We start from the raw sequence: 19,992 nt of genomic DNA on the forward strand, positions 1-19,992 counted from the left end.
AGAGCAAAGTTTGAACTAGAGATGCAAAAACGATTAACCACCGCTTAAAGTCCCTAATCGAAGATGGAAATCGAAAGATTGCTTGAATTTTCATAAGCCCTGTCATTAGCAATGAGGTGTATCAGTAAGCGAGACTAGCCATTTGGATCCTGTGGATGCTCCGTGGTCTTTTGCATTAATGCATGGAGCAGATGGTGAGTGTGTTGGTGTCTAATCTGAGTCAGAGATCACAGAATGCTCTGATGATGAAGAACCAAGAGCTGCCAATCAAATCTTTCACAGAAATACTCTTTAATTTCTAATACAGGACAAATATCAACAAATTAACGTGCATGCCTTTACTATTTTCTCTACATTATGCTTAGTACATAAATGATTCTATTGATACAAAATATAAAAATATGTGGTACATCATTTACAGATAATTTACATTACATCCTTAACTTAAGTGAATTTAATTCAATTGCCTATATACATCTTATCAATGGGATTTTCAGCCCAAAGCAAACACCATACAAAAAAAAAAAGAAAAAGAAATCACTGTGCCTGAATGGATTACATAACAAAAAATTGCACATTAGCTGTAACAAATATGGCAACAGTGCTGTGGATTTAATATTTAATACAAGTCCTTAAAAAAAGTGTAACATCCAGAATAATTCAGAAATATCACATGGGAAAGCATGCATATGCAATTGAGCTGTGAACAAATTAAATGACTGCGTATTATTCACTGAAAGCCTCACAACACCGAAAAGCCTTTCAAACTATAGGGACGGGGAAATGAATCTTGTGCAATGTTGTGCAGGATGCAGCAGGTGCGACTTTTAGGATATAATGCAGTTCTTGCTTTTCCTACGTTTGCGCGTGTGTAACTGTCCTCTGCTTTCAAACTGACCGGATGCGCCCAGTCCTGAAGAGTTGTATTTGCGCAGCAGCTCTTCGCTGGTCATGTACCTAAGCTGGACCGGTCTGGGAATGGGCTCGCCCAGAAAATACCCTTCATCTTCTGACTCGGAAGATGAGGAACAGGTGGAGCACCAGTCGTCATCGTAATCGTACTGGTCCCATGAATAAGGGCCCTGGTGTCGGTGCAGTGCAGGGTTTTGAAGCGTTAGGTCGGAGGTTGTCCGAGGGCAAGGTCTGAAAGGCTGCTGTCTCAGCCTGCTGCCTCCACTACCGTAGTTGTCCCGTGACCCACGGGGTGGAGGGAACTGGTCATAATCCTCACGCACATGAAGCTGAGATCGTTTCGGAGCTGGGCGACGCTCGGCAGCGAGGTTAAGTGCGTTGTCTGAACGGGAGCGCCTGGAACGGCGAGAGCGATGGTGGTGGTGTCGACGCCGTGGCTCCTGATGGTCGATGCTGCGCCGGCGGGTGCGTTCACTCATGGGTGGTAGACGGGCATTGTTGGCATTGCTTACCAAACTTATGCGATCCTCCTCCTGATAGGTAAAACCAGGTGGCAAAGCACTGATTCCAGGTTGTTCACGAGGGTATTGCACAGGGAATTTGACCTGCACCGGGGCTTCAAGCTCCAGGTAGGGCTGTGCGGAGTTCAAGCTACGAAGAGATTCAGAGCTGTGGAACTGCACAGAAGAGCTGAGGGTGCCCATGTTACTCTTTTCAGACACGTTCATGCCAGAATCTTTGCTCAAATCTGGCATTGAGAAGCGAGACAAGTGCTCCTGCCGTTTACTGCCTCCATCTGCAGAGGCACCTGTAGAGTGGAAACATGTAAGACAACTGTAATATTCTCTTGCATCTCCAACTGAGTGTGACAATAGGTTGACAAACAATAAACAAGATTTTTAGAGGTCCGTTCAAATCCCAAACAAGGATGCATTAAATTGATCAAGTGACAGAAAAAACTTTTACATTACATTTCTGTTATTTCAAATAAATGCTGTTCTTTTGAACTTTCTACTCGAATCATGAAAGAAAAGTGTGTAACAGTGCCTGCAAATAGATTAAGAAGCACAACGGTTTTCAACTTTGATAATAGGAAGACATTTTTTCTTACAAATATAAGGAGGACACTGAAGAATATATATATATATATATATATTTTTTAAACATATAAAAAAAAAAATCTTAAATATATACATGCATGTGTGTGTATTTATATTTACATAAATATACAGTGTATACATTATGTAAACAAAAACTTTTATTTTGTATGCGATTGATTGCAATTAATCATTTGACAGCAGTAATATATATATATATAAAAAACTTATATTTAAGTGAAAAAAAAATTTAATACCTGTAGCATTAGATAAAGCCAGTGACTCCATAGATCCATGTGGTGTCTGCTCTAGTGGTGTGAGATGTTCACTGAAGCCAAGTGTACTAATGGGGTTCCTGCTACGGCCCATCTGCGGTCCAACATCCTTCTCCTTCTCCCTCTGGAATACATGGAGGCTGACTGAGCGCTTATCCATAAAACTGTTGTGTGGAACCTCTTGAAAGCTCGCCTGAGTTCGCAGTGCAGGTGGGTAATAGTCCTCAGGTCCGGGTTGGAACCAGTTTTCATTCATAGACTGTCCTTTCAGAGCAGATACTGGGGGTCTCTTGGAGGCCACAGGCTCCTTTGGCCTCGAATCTGCGGGGTGTCCAGGGGACAGATTTGCAGAATAGGAAGTCCGGATGTTGCACTGACTGAGCAAATGAAGAGGGTTTGAAGAGAGTTCATTACGGCTCTCGAACCCATACATCTCAGCTGGCGTTTTCCAGGATGGAGATTCTCTGTTCAGGCTAGGAGTTTGACTGGATAGGCTAAGCAAATCCATTTGCAGGGACAGCGGGTCAACGTCAGCAGAGTAACGCCCAGCTGAACCTTTTCCTGCCTGGTTCCCATCTCCTCCTCGACCATCATTATTGCTCTTATTGGATTTGGAGCTGCTGCGCCGGGCCTCACGTGAACGGGCGCTCTGAAATGCAGAATCTGAGGAATCAGAGCCGTTTTGGTCATCGCCAACGCTACACGCCCGAGAGCAGAAGATCTGACCCTGCTTGGGTAGAAAGGGACGACCGAGCAGGGACTTCTTACACCGAGCACAGCTAAAACAGGCTTCGGTGGCATGCCAGTGCTGGCCATCATATGTCATCTGACCCTGGTCAATACCTGCACGATCAGAAGATATCAATTACACACAGATCACATGCACCTATACCAAAAATCACAAATATGTAGACTGCTCATAAACTATTGGTCAGTGACACACACACACACACAAAAAGGAAAAACCATCTAGATTAAAACACGCCAGATAAAATATCATATAGTTTGATCTTTATACACATACACATCATCAGGATCTAAAAAGATTTCTAAAACCTTTGTAGCGATGGGGAAAATAATTACAAATAATTACAAATGATCACAAATTACGTATTTAAAACTTATACATACTTATATATACACAAAATATAAGTTTATTCATTATATATAAACTTCAACTATTATATATATATATATATATATATATATATATATATATATATATATATATATATATATATATATATATATATATAAATTAGCTTTGTGTCAAGGATTTCGTGTAGTCCTTTAGATAAAAATAAATAGATTAAGAGCAATTACCAACACTGTGTAAAAATCTGAATGCATAATGTAGTTACATAAGCTTAAAAATGTGTGGATTTTGAATGACAGCTACTTCATGTAAACAAACACAGAACAAAGATGTCTTTGAAAGACGGCGTCCTCGTGAGGTGTAGACGTGTTTGGAGAAAACTGATTATACGGTGTGCCGCATATTGCAGAAATGCATTCGATTTTAATCACAGCTCTCTTTAAGCAGCCACACTTTAATGGACAACATCTGTTTTGAAAACCGGCACTGTTGCTTCCTGTTTATAATCAGTTTCACAAAATTACTTTCTGTGGTTCTATGCGGAAAGTAATTCCAGACAATTTCTGCGAAATAAGCTGCCAAGAAGCTAAATGTGAAGGCCAGACTAAACCATCAACTCGCAATGGTGCTCTTCTTGTTTAATATCTTAATGACAAAGACGAAAAGCAGGTCAGTCGTCTCTTGGCAGTTGCTACAGGGCAATTTCTGCAAGAGCAAAGTGGACCGGGCCTAGCGTGGACATGAGAGGATTCCAGGTTGGCACTGATAGATGGGCTCTTACCGATGTGTTCCCCACAGGAGTCACAGTACTCTGCGTACAGGGACTCAAAGCAGGTGCAGCAGTACGGCCGGCCCTCTTTCATGATGTAACGCTGGCCGCCCAGAACAGTCTCGCACTCGAAACAACAAAAGTGCTTCATGTGCCAGTGCCTGCCCTCTGCCTCTGTGCACTCATCTGAAAAAATGATCTAAGAGAGAGATAAGAGATAAGAGTGAGACCATTTTTCTGCAGCGGAAGTGACAGGACTAAAGCTAAAGGCTCCGCTGAGGCAACAGACTGAGCTCCAGCACAGCAGTAACTCTATTATCACTATAGAGATGAAGTTCTGTAACCATGGTAATCCTGCAATGCATTCAGCTGTCTTTACACAAAATGAGAACTAGAGAAACAGGGCTCATTGTGTGCAATCGTTAACTACACAATGCGAAACAATTCAATTTGTAACATTTTACGGCAAATTAAGCAAATCACTTTTCTACAGCACTTTAAGGGTGCGATCACACTATTATCTCAATAGGAATCCACGCGATTGGAAATTTTGAATGAGAGACAGCAGAACAAAAAAAAAAAAATAAATCTCACATGGATTTCACAGTGGATTCAAGTTTGTTCAACTTTTCACAGCAACTTTCATGGTGTTTACCAATGTGACGTTTTGGCCACACCTAAAGATGATTAAGGGAATAGTTCACCAAAAAAATAAATTTGTTCTGAAAATGTGCTTACCCACAGGTCATCCAAGGGGATTTTGTTTCTTTATTGGAACAGATTTGGAGAAATTTAGCATTACATGACTTGCTCACCAAAGGATCCTCTGCAGTGAATGGGTGCTGTCAGAATGAGAGCCCAAACAGCTGATAAAAACATCAGAATGATCTGTAAGTAATCCACACCACCCCTGTCCATCGGTGAATGTCTTGGCAAGTGAAAAGCTGCATGTTTGTTAGAAATAAGTCCATCATTGAAGTGTTTTAACTTCAAATCATCGCTTGTGGATTATGATGATGCCTTCGTCAGCTGTTTTAACCCTCAGTCTGACGGCACCCATTCACTGCAGATTTGCACTTTCTCTAAATCTGTTCCAACGAGGAAGCATCATCTTGGATGGCGTGCGATGGCCTAATGGTTAATTAGCACAAACTAATGTAAAAGACGTTCATGTCCTGAAATGGCAAGGAGAGTGCGTCTAACCTCATCGCAGGCTGAACAGCGGGGTTTGAGTCTCTCAGCATGGTGGCGGCCGCAGAAGATCTTCCCATCCTGGTAGAAGTAGATAAGATCCACCAGTAGCTCGTCGCACATGCTGCACACAAAGCATTGTGGGTGCCAGCACACCCCATGGCCTGCTCGTGATGCAAACACGGCAATGTCACCTCCGTTTATCTGCCCCCCACACTGAAAACGAGAGAAACGGATGGAGAGGGTTATAAGGTAGGAAGGAAAGTCAAAAAGATAATCTTGATGACATTTAACAGCAGGGTAAATAATAATAATGTTAGATTCATATTTTGTGCTTACAGAATGGCTATTTTTCTACCAACTGATTAGATAAACTAAAATAAAAGTTTTGATATATATACACACACATATACATACATACACATATATATATATATAAACACTTTAAAACCACACCTCAAAAATTGTGAATTTAATGCATTCTTGCTGATTAAAAGTATTAATTCCCCCCCCCCCCCCCCCCAAAATATCTTCAAAACTTTGCATGTTCAGTGAGAAAGCATAGAGAAAAATTTTAACAAATGGCCACCATGTTTCTTTTGGCATTGTTTCTGAAAAGAGAAGAGAACAGCTGATATTAGCTGGTTTCTTCATTAAAGCGCTCCTTCAGCATTTTCCAATATAGCGCTATGGGAAAAGTCAGAAATGTTTAATGGGATAGACAGATGCGTGCAACTACCCACAAAAAGCACACGCTTTCGTGTCAGTTACCTTCGAGACCAATATTTATCGGAAAGACTGCATCTTTTCAACGGAGCTGAGGGCTAAACGGTGGCTTTATATCTTTAAGAGGGTCACCGCAGAGGATACATTTAAAAAACGGAAAAAAGCCAAACTGTGTCAGTGTGACATCTGTTCCTAAGAAGTAACAGAAGGAGAGAGAAGCAAGGCAGGTGGTCACATACATGCATATCCAGCTTAGATTAAGCTCTAATTCACTTACTGGCACTTACACAACATCCCAGGTGGGCTAACACACACAAAACCAGAGAAAGCCTTAAAGCTGACAATGAAAATAAGTGGGTAACAACAAAACTACCCGTTTCAATAAACCACTGAAGCTGATCTCTTCCTCCTACCCAAACCAGGATTCATTCTGATATCACGCTTGCACACCTGTTCACAGATCGCTCCAGTCATGGTGACCGGGAAAGGCCTGACGTTACCGCGGCCCAGGTTCTCTCTTTTCCTCTGGTTGCTGAAGAGCTTCAGCTCTCGTTTTTCCTCATCATCCAGACTGTTACAGTATCGCACCTGCACAACAAAAGCTCAGGTCAGCGGTGTCACATAAACATGGCCACACGCCGCAAATGATGGCATGTACCAACACACATGCATTCTGATCGGTGACCTTTTCATGTAAGACCCCAAGCAGATCTTACCTCATTGTCATGTGGGGGGAGCTGATGAAGAAGCTGCTTGATGCGATGCTTCTCCCCAGGACTGTTCACGTAAGGTACTTTATCCTCCGGCAAAGAGCTGTAGTACTGATGCACCTGGAGTGACATTGGAAAACAACAGCAGCTTTGAATTACTTTGAGTGATGCAAGCAAAAAAAAAAAAAGATTAGCTATCGTTTAAATAAATACAATTATTGCTTTACTTTATTTAAACAATTCTTCTTACATAAACAGTTGGATTTTGGCACTTGAGGGACTATTAATTATTTTAAACATGATTTATGCTAAGAAATGAATAATAATAATAATAATACTGAAATAAATACAATTTAAAACAAATTATAGAGCACCAGCAAGTTTCAGAGCTCACACAATTGGGTGACACGGTCACAAACACAGGGGTGGAATTTCTACATCCCTGTTGTTAACCCCTTCCCCCCATTTTGCCCAACGTCCTTGCCTTTCACACACTTACACACACAGCTATAACAGTCAGAGTGATTTATGGATGAGCAATGCATGAGTTAATGGAATCGGCTCATTCTATCCCCCTGATGTGTTATATGGAGGACCCTTTATCTCAAGATAATAAGAATGTATGACCAGAGCTCATCCCAACTTAATTAGCCATATGATGTTTACATTTTTTTGGATGAAAATGGAAATGATCACAGTTGTCTATTTAACAATGAAATTGAAGTGTAAATACATCACACATTGGATTTGATAATTGGCCAAATAATGAGAACACAAGTCTGCATTACACAATAATATAATTGCCTATTGATTCGTGGCTGGATTATTGTTTTGGAAAGCAAACAGGCCAGGGAGGAATCCAGACTTAGGAGCAATAATAAGGTCCTGCAGCCTCAGACCACATATCCAAACCTATTACACAGATTTGATGGCCTAATGGCTTAATCTGATATACAGCAGGGGCCATCTGCCTCCGTCACACATACCATATAAACTGCCATGTATAAGAAACAGTGCTGAAGAGCCACTGGGAACTGTAATGAAAAAGCATGCAAGCAGCATTTTTCACTATGACCGAACATAGCAACAACAACGTTATTAAAACTTAATACTATTGCTTTTTTTTCATGAAATAATAAAACCGATATTTTAGGAAAAACTTCAAGAACAGAAAAACTAGGCAACTTACTAAAATTAGGTACACACACTTGGATTTTGGCACTTGGGAAATTAAACAAATACATAAAAATAGAAATTTGAAACAAAGACTAATTAAAAATGATAAAGCACTTTAGAAAATGACAAAAGGTTCAATTAAAAATAATATGAAAGCTGAAAATATAAAAGTCCTTGATTTGGAATCTGCAATCTTTGCATTGGAAATTACAGACATTAAGGTCAATTACCTGAGCTACAAGTAACGTGAGAAAAAAAAAAGCATCATAAATCTGATGGACACAAATTGCAGTTCCATTTGGTGTGGCTAGGGGTGCAAATATTAAACCTAAGCCCTCATAAAACAACATAAATGTGGTATTATTACTCTGCAATGCCTGTGATTTTACAGAGCAGTGCAAACGTCTGATATGTAAAGACAGGAATGAAATATTGTTCATCTCAGAGTCCCATCAAAATGTGTTTTTACAGGGAGCAGGAAACATTTGGGATAAATTCTGAAACAAAATCATCAGCTTCTTCAGTGAGGCGTGGGATTTGTTTTCAGAGCTCCGTCCATGTCCGGTGTTTAATGCCTCCCTGTAATAAAGAGCTGTCTCTTTAAAAGAGGTGATGCTCTTTTCTTGCTTGTGTTGGCCGGTATTGGTGTCAGCAAGGGGTTTCTGAAGGACTTGTGCAGAGGTTCTTTTGGGATAGCTGAAAATTTCACGAATCGCCAACTGTGGTCTGGTCTTGGTAAATTACAGTGCAGACATCCAACAATAACATGCTCCCCGGGCCAGCAAAAGAACTGTTGTGACGCAGTGATCAGAAGGACATGGATCCACAGCCCAAAGCACTCACACAGAGGAACAGCTTGTGGAAATAACTATAATCAGCAGGAAGGGATCTGGCAACCCGCCCTGGTGTCAAGGGACCTGGCAACTGCATTTTGCGTCAGACAGCGAGAGGGTGAACGAAATGCAAATGATCTTGATTTGAGGGCAAACTAACCAGAGCCCAAACATCTGTTTTCCACTGAATAAATAAAGGCAATGCCTTAGAGAAAGAAGGCATGGCATACGCTGGATGACACAGTAAATCTGCACCAAAATTTGATGTAAAAAAAAAAGAAGAAGTTATTTTAACAATAATCGCATTTTAATTAAACTGGCTACACATTTACAAGCGCTAACATCTAGAGCTGCGACACCAATATATCCTGATTCTGATTCACACAATCTTGATTCGATTCCAGTTATTTAAATGATAATATACATTTTGCTTACTTATGAAATAATTTCTCTTTCTTAAATTGGGCATTATAAAGAACCATCTCATTAGAATAATTTATCAGTAACTGAACAACACAGGTTATGCTGTATATTTTGGAGTCATTTGTTTGTAAATTGGATACACTCATCACATACAGTACTACATCACTGAATTACTGTAAAAAACCAGTTCATAAGAGTCATTCAATCTGTAAATGGAGAAGTTGAACATTACTTACTAAAAATAACTCACTTATAAGAGTCATTTGTTCAGGAATCAGCTTACAGTGGTTACAAGACATGCTTGATTTGTATGCTGGAATATACAGCAGATATAACAGTACATTTAGGAAAAACAGGGGTCACACTTTATTTTAGGGTCCAGTTCTCACTATTAACTAACCATTTACTATGACTTTTGCCTCAATGAACTCCTTATTTGCTGCTTATTAATAGTTTATAAGGTAGTTGTTAAGTTTAGGGTATTGGGTAGGATTATGGGTGTCATGCATTACATATACTTTATAAGCACTAATAAACAGCCAATATGTTAATAATAGACATGCTAATAAGCAACTAGTTATTAGTGTGAATTGGACCCTATACTAAAGTGTTACCAAAACAGGAAAAAAAAAAAACCTTCAGCAAGTACAGCTGATGGGCCAATACATTTCTTAGCAGCTAATTGGATTATACGACTAATTCCACTCATGTGAGCATTTGAGAACACATGTAAGCGTCAGAGAGATTTTAGAAACATGGTTGGTGTCTTCACTGCAAAAGCCAAATTGTAAAATAGCTGTTGGATAATGATTATTGTGCAGATGTTCACACTTTCAAATGAATCTGGTACAAAAAATGTTTTTTTCTTTTGCAGCCAACATAATAGTCTCTGGAAACCTACAGAAAAACATGCGTTCGGATACCAAATGTTCTGAAACGCATAGCAGAGCTGCCATCTTATCTTATTATGGATGTGGATGGCCTAAATTTCCACTCTCTGTCTAAGCAAAGCTAATTTGTCATGGCCTGAGGTAATCACTGTCTCTGGGTGAAACTGCAGACACCAGCTTTCAAAGCACAGAGAAAGGCATAATTAATAGCTTGCTAATAACATGCATGGACACCGAGTTCTTGTATCCCAGCAACTTCCTCACATCCATCTGCCTGAATGGTGAAAAACTGACTTAAACCAGAGCCTCTGATAACCAAGGGCACTTGGAAAATAGCCTAGAGAACCATTTATAAGTAAAAAACTAAATAACTAGGAGATTCTACTATACATACACTGACTACCATGATTTTTATCAAGTATTTACAATAAACAAGAGATGATAAAAAAAAAAAATGTCTGCCACCAGTCTTTCCTAAATAAGATTATTCAGACAGGCAAATGTGAATAAATAGACTAGAACTGATCAGATGCATATCGTGTGGCCTCCAAAGACCCAATATAGTCTACAGCCGTTGCAGATGGTGGAGGTGCTTTATTGCTTATTGACTCGCTTTGCTGTCGCATTAAAGACTTTTTTTCAGTTCATCAAGAAAATGAATCTTGCATCTATAACTGATTTCACAGGACCATAAAGAGTTCTACACACACCGGTGCCTAATAAACCCCATACACCAACCTTCTGAAGCCGAGAATTACTATAGTAGCAAAATGAGAGATGAGGAAAAAGAGAGATCATAAACAGACATTCATCTCAAAGGTATTCCAATTCTGAACATTTAAAACCTTGTGAAATTTCATGCAGAATGCCTCAATGCTTCAAACATTCCAATGAAAATAAAGACTACATTGTTAACATACTGCCATTTACCGACCCAGTAAGATTTTAAGTAGGTTTTTTTTTTTTTTTTTTTTTAAGTCTTTTATCCTCACTGAGGCTGCATCTATTTGATTGATTGATTACAATTTAAAAGAACTATTTTAATATTTAATTTATGGCAAGCTTATTCTTCAGCAGCCATTACTCCAGTCTTCAGTATCACATGATCCTTTAGAAATCATTCTAATATGCCGATCACTGACATTTCTTTTTTCATCAGTGATAAAAACATTTATGTTGCTTATTATTTTAGTGGAAACCATGATACATTTTTATTTATTTAGAAAAGTAGAACGTTTAAAAGCATTTTATGTTGTTTTTTTTCGTTGTGTATTTGCTGTCATTTCTGATCAACAGGGCGGAAAAATGTGTTTACCTGTTCAGGTTTGAGTCCGGGCGGCACCCAGGCATACTCCTCCAGAGCACAGCCTGAGTCATCATCGGATGTAGAGTTCCTCTGGAAGTCGTACATCAGCTTGGTCACGGTCTTCTCCATCTCTAGAGGCATGACGGTCACAACATGCTCCTCACGAGGGCACTTACAGTGGAGACAGATTTTCCTAAAATAGCAAAGAAAACAAACAAAAAAATTAAAAGATTTAAATGGTAATTGTTTATTTGCAAAGAAAATCTGACTGTTAACAGTCATTAGTTTGGTTAGACATTAGACCATTGAACGGACAGTTTACTCAATTTACTTTTCACATTTCTCATGAACATATTATCTTATAAAAAGAAGCTCTTCATCCTGAGTTGGCCAAGTCAACTCTGTAAAAATTTTTATCTGGTTATGTCATCATCTTTATGGTAAAATAAGTTTATTAAATTAATTTAAAATAAAGTAAAATTTGCATGTCAGACTTTTAAGAATAAAATCACATTTCTAAATAGATGTGTTTCTATTAACCTTCAAATTGTGCCAATTGAAATTGGCAATTAAAAATATGCCTAATGGAAATACATAAATTTAGCAAAAACGCCCAAATATTACAAAAAAAAATGTATGCTCGCATGAGATGGTTTTTCAGGCAATGCGAAAAAGGAATAATTAGCAAAACTGTAGTGGAAATATTTTTCTTTTCATATTAAGTCACATGGTGTACGTAAAAAGTCATATGATCATTCCTAACTATAACCTCCAAGAAACACTTCAAAGGGGCTTTCCCTGCCATTAATGCTTAGATTATTGCACACGTCTGCAGTATGTTACAGCTCTGAAAACTGCCACAGGAGCTGATCGCGGCCACTCAAGTTAACGCTTGTGTTCCCAGTCACACCACAGCACATCCTAGAAGCCACTCTCCACGCTGCTTCTGTCAAGATACATGCATTCGCCTCCTTCAATTAGATATAATGGCTAGTGTAGCCAAAATCCCTGCACAATCTGTTGTCTTATTGTGAGTGGGATAAAAAAAATACGCTTGTTCGTATAACATCAGCTAATGCAAACGCCATCATTTCGCAATACTTTATCAACATCTCTAAAATATCGCCAAAGTTTAGCGCAAATTTGAAATGGAAATGCACCTAATAAGATGTATTTTTGACACATTTAAACACTTATTTCTCAGCTCCCTCCCTCAAACAGTAAACTCGTTTAACACAACAGAATAAGCGATACATGAGTTGCATACAACAAACTGACTTTGTGCTAATATCTCAAGTTACAATTAAACCTCTCAAGAAACTCTCCCACACAGCTTTTCTCTTTTTATTCATTTGCTTTGTCAATCAACATATCCACATTTGGTTAGAGCCAGTAGCAGCCCAAAGAGTCCAACAAAAACCATCAACATGTCCAATGACTCATGTCATGATGAAACACACTCTACCAGTCAAACATGCAGCGTCTGGTTAGCGTCCAGACAAGCAGACACAGGCGTCAAGCTCTGCCAAAACCACACTTTGAGCATGCCGGCCAGTTGGTCAGATTAACTAACCTCTTAGACCAAGGGAAGAGAAAACAAGCCGCCCACTTAGGGCCAATCCCATTACCACCTCAGAGGCCTGGCAGGCTGTAAGGTGTCAAAGACAGACAGCGGACAGTAACACAATGATTGATTGATTGACGTTTTCATGTCGGCCAGATGGTTAACTTAAGGACATCTTTAATCTATAGACTCATCTACGTCAAAGAACTTTAGTTGCTATGGAAGCAAGACAGAAAAAAGGAGTGTTGGTTCAGTTTAAGCCATCAGCAGATCTGTCATCATGCTTCTATTGTCCTAAGGATATGAAAAGTGAGTCATGGTATTTCTTCTACAACATTGCAACTGACATGTCTTAACCATCAAGTGCATTAACAAGCACTTAAATGTAAGATTTCATTTGGATTAAAACAATTATTTGTCTTCTCTAAATTTCCCATAAACACTCACCAGTCCTGTTTTTGTTATCTGACTAACAGACCTAGATAATAGAACTGCAGCTTGGCTTTATATAACACACATATATGGCTTTGTGCATTTGCTTCAAAAGACAGATGACTTGTACCGTTTTAGGAACGCACTTATTGGTACAATTATTCAAATACTCATTTTGTCATACTTGGACTGTAGCTTAACTACACTAAAAGCCATTATGACTCAATTATAACTGTAACACAATTACAGATTCCAAAACAGGACTTCCAGGGGGCTACACAGATCAATTTTGATTATGCCTTGTTAAACCTGTACCCTTCAAATGTTTGGGTTCAGTACAATGCATTCATTTGAGAATGTTATTTCATACTAGTTGAGTCTCTATGATATTAAAAATAACACCATACAAAGACTTGTTAAACATCCCATCTGGACTTAATGTACAAATAAATTCTGTTAGGTCTCTCAGGGAAAGTTTCTCCATGACTGCCTGCAAAAAAGTCAAAACTTACAGACAACAAACAACCTCAGGTGTCTCATTATAACGGCCACTTAAATAAAATTAAAGTCACGATGTAACAAAAGTAGCAGCAGACTCTTTCATATTATGATGTAGATCACAGTGAAATAGACTAAATGCAGGGACTTGATTTCAATGCGAGCTTGCAGTCGATTTTACGCAATGGGCGGGTTTTATGCGATTAAAAAAAACTGACATGCATCAGCCGAGAGAAGTCAACTGTTTCACCGGAAGATCTAGATATGAGAATGGATGAATTGCTTACAACAAGATCAAGAACTTGCATTTAGAAAAAAAAAGATTTATTTCATGCAGACTATAATAACAATGATGGCAAATAGCATTCCAGTAAAATAAAACTCAAAAGAAAAACATTATTTCACATCAATGAAGAGGTACTTATTAAAGGGGGTTATGAGGGTACACGAGACAAAAACAGGTTGGAAAACACTGGCCTAGAACACAATAGTTCACCTATAAATATTTAAGATGAAGGAAACAAAAACAACCTATAAATGGATAAAGTGCTTTAAAACCTACATGAACCTCAAGTAGTTTAAAAGCATCTCTTTGAAACAAAATGAAAGACTCAGACTAGATAGGAGATTCTGTGGGAGGTAACAGTGAGAAGACTTATATATAGGCCATGCAGCTGGTCTCTCTGCAGTTCCAACACCCTTGAGCAAGGACAATTCATCTGCATTACTTGACGGTGGCAACTTCACAACTCGCATTACATTTGAACTATCACAGGAACATGGAGGCCCTCGCAAACAGTCCATCTGTGAATACCAAATACTGTTAAGATACTCATCCGCTCTCTCCAACAGTGCTTGGTCTGCAGAGCATAACAACTAGGGCTGTGTATTGATTCAAATGTCCCGATTCAATTCAATTTCAATTCAATTCTTGGTTCGATTGTTGATTTGTTTTATATAGCATTCAGTGAATATAGTTTTAATACAAATGCTATTGATATTTCTATAAAATGAACAGTAAACATCAGTTTACAAATGGTGAATTAATAAAAAGAAATTATGAGCCACAGGCCTGTTTTTTAAACCTAGGACTATTCTTTTATTTTTTGTATAGGTTCCTTTAAAAAAAGAAAGAAAAAAACAACAACAATAGGGACCAATAAAATTGTTTGAATTAAACTTGAACTTTTATTTTGACGGGTTGCCACGAGGAACTTGCAGCTGCTGTGTATGTGATATGAGGATAGTTTTCTCAAATTAAATGGTAAAATACTAATGAAGTGACTCAGAGCAGCTGGAGATTATATTTGTGTGTTCATATCATCATATAGAGAGACAGCAGAAGCTGAAAACACAGCAAGTGTCGTCCGCGCTTTAGTATGTGTGTAGTAACTGCGATATATATTGCGATATGAAATCTAATAAATTTTTTCTCACGCGCGCGCTCAAATCACATCCGTCAAGGGCCGGGCAGCAGCTGGCCTGTACAGTTAATGAATAACGGATCAACTATGACAACCTACATCGCACATCCTGCGATGTGACTATCGTGGATTCGTACATCGCGATATCGATGCTTAAACGACACATCGTGCAGCCCTATTAAGCACTGAATGAATATGCCAGGCTGTCTGATGTAACATCGCACAAGGTAAAAAAAAAATTGGGTGACATCTACTGGAGAAGACTAATGATAAGATTCAGATTCATCAGACCTAGTTTTAAATGTTTTCTGAAATAAATAACAAAAAAGATTGATTTGTGGCTTTTGACAATCAATAACGAATCGAGGTCATATTTTCGATTAATCATTTTTTAATAACAACTAAAGGGCAGAAAAAAAAAAACAAGGAATCACCACAAAGCAATCCGGCACTATTGGGAAGTGTAGTCTTTTACCAGAACATTTTATCTGCTCATAACTAATAATGCATGCACATCTAGAAAGAATGAACCCATTTAGCTACATTGAGATTTCTGGGATTACTATAAAAGAGTTCCATGGAGATGCTGGTCTGGTCCAAATAAATGAACTGGACAAAAATGAGGTCACCGTAACTCCCTTCTCAACCACACAGAACGGATTGAGTGAAACTCCTTCCATGTTTTGACATGCATCGCACATGACTGCAAATTCCAGGCTCAATACCACTCCACGGTCCATTGATAATGCTTTTCCAATCATCTAAATGTGATTCGAGTTTAAAAAGGATGCTGGGTTGCAATGCATGCTGATTTCATTACAAACGTCATGCTAAGACCAAGTCAGTGTGATTTGCTAGCTTGCACTGTGAACCTTTAGAAAGGATTTGTCCTACATAGCAAATATGGAAGACTGGGAATGTAATCTAGGGATGACAAAGAAGGTTGTTATGCCCCTGAGGCATCTAGGCGGAACAGGGTAAATGTGATTTATGATCTGATTGGACTATTGCTTATTGTGGGTTAATCATTGCATTTTTAAATTGTTCAGACAACAACAGATGTGGACTTATTGTTAGCTCGAGGGAAACTTATTCACTTAAAAACCAGACCTATGCTACCACCAGACTATCTCATATAATTATTTTTAACAATAGCCTATGGCTAGACACGGTGGCATTGTCATCTTTAATACAATATATACATTTATACACATTTCTGTTACTTGAAATTAAAACATTAGCTGAAATAAAATAAATAAATAAAAACACAAAATTACTTAAACTTTAACAAATTACAAAATTACTTAAACTTTAACAAATTACAATGATCCGAACAGAAAACCTAATTCAAGATATTAGTATAAACTATCATTGTATCTCAGTAATGGTAAAAATAACACTGGTTGTAGCTTTTGCAAAATTCCAGTCTCTGACGAGGCTCCCAGGCTTTTCCATGGCATCATTCCGGATGAATTAAACAAGCTTTTTAAAAGGGCAACACACAGTGGAGAAGCTGGTCACAGCTGGGTGCTAGTGAAAACCAATTCACCATCTACTCTCACTTATCTTTTGTGTATATGCAACTGTGTATACTTTTCCCACATTAAACTCTGGGGGCCGCTTTTTGACTCTGTTGATTTCATATTCAAAGCATTGTTTTGTGATATTGACTGAGTTTGTGCTTCAATAATACAAAACAGAAGACTGCTGTATTCACAGGAAGTCCGCACTGTAGTCACATTTCTGAGCTTTTGAGACTTTAAAAGCTCCCATAATGTAAACACTGACACAAGTCATTGAAACAAGACAACACACTCATGACTGATGACCTACTACTATATGAACTTAGGTAAATAAATCAATTATTCACAGAAAAGGAAATCAGTTTAATGGAGGGTGTTTCAAATGGGCGAGGGGTACGGGAGGAAGCGGTATTGATTTCATCGAAATAGTGCTGTAAAAGAAGATGAATTCAGCCCAGAGTAACGTCACATTGACAGCAAGCAAGCGAAGCATATTAGTTTTTAGTTTTTTGTTGGTTAAACTGATACAGCTATTTTTACATGATTAAATAAACAGTCACACAATCATTGAATCCATTATGTTTTATTTGTAGCATTTCTGATGTTCAGCTTTTACCTTTCACTCATCAGTAAAATGCTCAGCCAACTCCAAAGACTCTTAAGGCCTGTTCACACTAAGAACAATAATTACAAAGTCAACTATAATGGTAACTCTATTAATATTTGACAACATTTTGTTTATTATACTCCTGAACATTGAGCTGCTCTTGTTGTCTATCACTTTAAATTACTCAATGGATTCCGATTGGCTGTCAATTTTATCGTTCCTCAGCAATATAAAATATAAATTCTGAAAGTGATCCGAATTATATGCTTATTCTTCTGTGTCCTTACCATTACATCTGTTCTCACAGACTTAGAAAGATTATAAAAACGTTGTAGTGATGATTATATCTATTAGTGTGATCGGGCCTTTACAGTGAGTGAGTGTATTAATCGATTCGCGTCTTTACTCAAATAGCTTAAATCCGAAATTGACTGTTCTCGGTTCAATAAGTTGTTAACTTGAGAACCGCCTGGGCCGATTCGTGAACTAATCATTCAGACCGGTTTCTTGACCCTGGTCAACCAATTCACTAAAAAGATCCGACTCATAAGAACGATTCACTGACGAATCGGTTAGCTTCATAATAAACTACGATCTACGTACGTGAGAAGCGCGAGCGTATGTGGGGTGAGGAAAAAAACCCTTGTACGAATTCAACAGCAGCTGTCTGGGGTTTCTTTCTCTGCTGGGTATTATTCTCCACTTCGTCCCTTCATGTGTTAATCCAACAAAACACCACCAAACAAATGCTTAATCCGATAAATGGAACAGGTCAAATCGCAATGACTGAAGATACAAGGTAACCGTGAAAAGTTGTAGCCTTTTCATTTCGGTCTTTAACAGCCATTTTCGCAATCTTGTTAGATGAAATCAAAGACGTATAACAAAGGTAAACCCCGCCTAAGACTGTTATCCAATAACAGTATTTTTAACAGACGCATAACGTTAGATCAGTAGTGTTAACCAATCTTAAGAAAACCAGTTTGTTTTAAAAAATGAAGTTTATGGAACAACTTTTGGAATACCTCGACCACATCACGCAGCGAACACAGAATTCTAACTGCAGACCCGATTAAAGCAACGGAGAGCCACAAACGCTTACCTTTTACCATGAACGGAGATAAGAGAGTTTGATGTCTTCCGTCGTGAATCGAGCAAAGCACGGGCTACACATCTCCGGCATAAAAAGCGATCAGTTGGCGCACTTTCACTTCTCCAGTCTCCACAAACAAGAGCTCGCTCCGATTCAGTCCGCACGGCTTTATCAAGCACTACTGGCCAGCTTTAGTTCCTACAAAGGTATCGTCCAGGAAAGACATGCCTCAAGCTCTGATGCTTTTGATAAAACATCTACAATAACGTGATAGCAGGAAGCGTCCCCGCAGATCCAGCGCGATTCTCGGTGATAGTTCCAGCAGGTAAAGTCAGGAACAGCCTGCGCTTCTCGTCAATAACAAGCTGTGAGAGCTCAGTGAACCGTGGCTTGGACTCGACTGGCTCGCTGTTCGCTCTGCCCACTCGAGCTTGTGAATGGTAATGAGCGTCCATGATGTCAGCAAGTCAACGGTCCTACATTAGTTTAATTAGCGACGTGAATAGCTGGTGCTGTTGGAATCATTTACATGCAAATAAGTCACTTTCCCTCCAACTGTAAAGACCCCTAGCAATACACGGATTTTTACAAGGCAAAAGACAGCTGAGGAGTGGAAAGAACGCCGTTTATATGTAAATGATGTGGCATTTATAAAGTCTAGGCATATGATGCATTTTTTTTCTTTGTCAACTTTTCCTTTATTACATTTAATTATATTTTCTCTTTTTAATTTATATTTTCCCCTGTACCACAGAGCACATCGGACCATATCTCACAGAACTTTATGCATAAAAATGATGCACAGTTTGCAAGATTAAAGGGGTGTCATTATTTCCTTATTTACTACATGACACATTTCACATACTCTCCCCTTATCCTAAATCTCCCAGTGAGTCAAAGACCACCAATAACCAACACAGACGATTCATAGATGATGCTTAACAGCATGAGCTACGCCTGGTTGGATAAATCAATACTCCTATCAAAAGCCTTCTCACAACACCAGTTTGCAACAAAGAAGGAAAAACAGGAATTTGACAACAGCGGTTAAATTACTTAATAAAACGTCTATAAATCTATTTAAATGCAGCTGGCTCTTTAACTTCCAGGTGGCTTAAGTCGTCGGTATGGATGTGCATCTATCTGAAAGGGTATCTCTTATTGGACTGTGCTTCTCATTTCAGCCTGAGCCAAACCCCTATACAGTATCAGTTACCCCCGTCCCAGTGCTTTAGGCTTTGGAGTAACACGCACTGACAGCCACAAGCTCACTGACATGCCTGGCTACAAGCCTACTCTGCTATAGAAATCCTGTAAACACAGTGCTCTCTCCAAGTCATGAGGCTGATCGGCCTTTTTTATGATCACATTTAAAGGTGTGTGTTAAATCACAGTATTCTGCCTGTCTAACATCAAAAGACCACAATACAGCCTGAAGTGCATGGAT

At 38.7% G+C, this 19,992-nt stretch overlaps 1 protein-coding gene across 4 annotated transcripts in view; it reads right to left on the reverse strand.

Annotated features, from left to right (window-relative positions):
- Positions 1-272: 272 nt before the first annotated feature.
- prickle2b (prickle homolog 2b) overlaps positions 273-19,992 on the reverse strand; it is a 72,551-nt gene continuing 52,831 nt past the window's right edge. For 3 of the 4 annotated variants that reach the window (XM_052569840.1, XM_052569843.1, XM_052569842.1), the window contains 7 exons: positions 11,414-11,597; positions 6,783-6,896; positions 6,517-6,654; positions 5,353-5,556; positions 4,162-4,348; positions 2,267-3,127; positions 273-1,720 (listed from right to left, as the gene is read on the reverse strand). In XM_052569840.1, the coding sequence (XP_052425800.1) occupies positions 828-1,720; positions 2,267-3,127; positions 4,162-4,348; positions 5,353-5,556; positions 6,517-6,654; positions 6,783-6,896; positions 11,414-11,597 (2,581 nt within the window). In that variant the 3' untranslated portion in view covers positions 273-827. Of the gene's footprint in view, positions 1,721-2,266; positions 3,128-4,161; positions 4,349-5,352; positions 5,557-6,516; positions 6,655-6,782; positions 6,897-11,413; positions 11,598-18,554; positions 19,008-19,992 lie in introns of those variants that run through there. The other variant, XM_052569841.1, reaches the window with a different exon arrangement.

Source organism: Carassius gibelio, chromosome B11 (genome assembly GCF_023724105.1).
Source record: "Carassius gibelio isolate Cgi1373 ecotype wild population from Czech Republic chromosome B11, carGib1.2-hapl.c, whole genome shotgun sequence".
NCBI classification, from domain to species: domain Eukaryota; kingdom Metazoa; phylum Chordata; class Actinopteri; order Cypriniformes; family Cyprinidae; genus Carassius; species Carassius gibelio.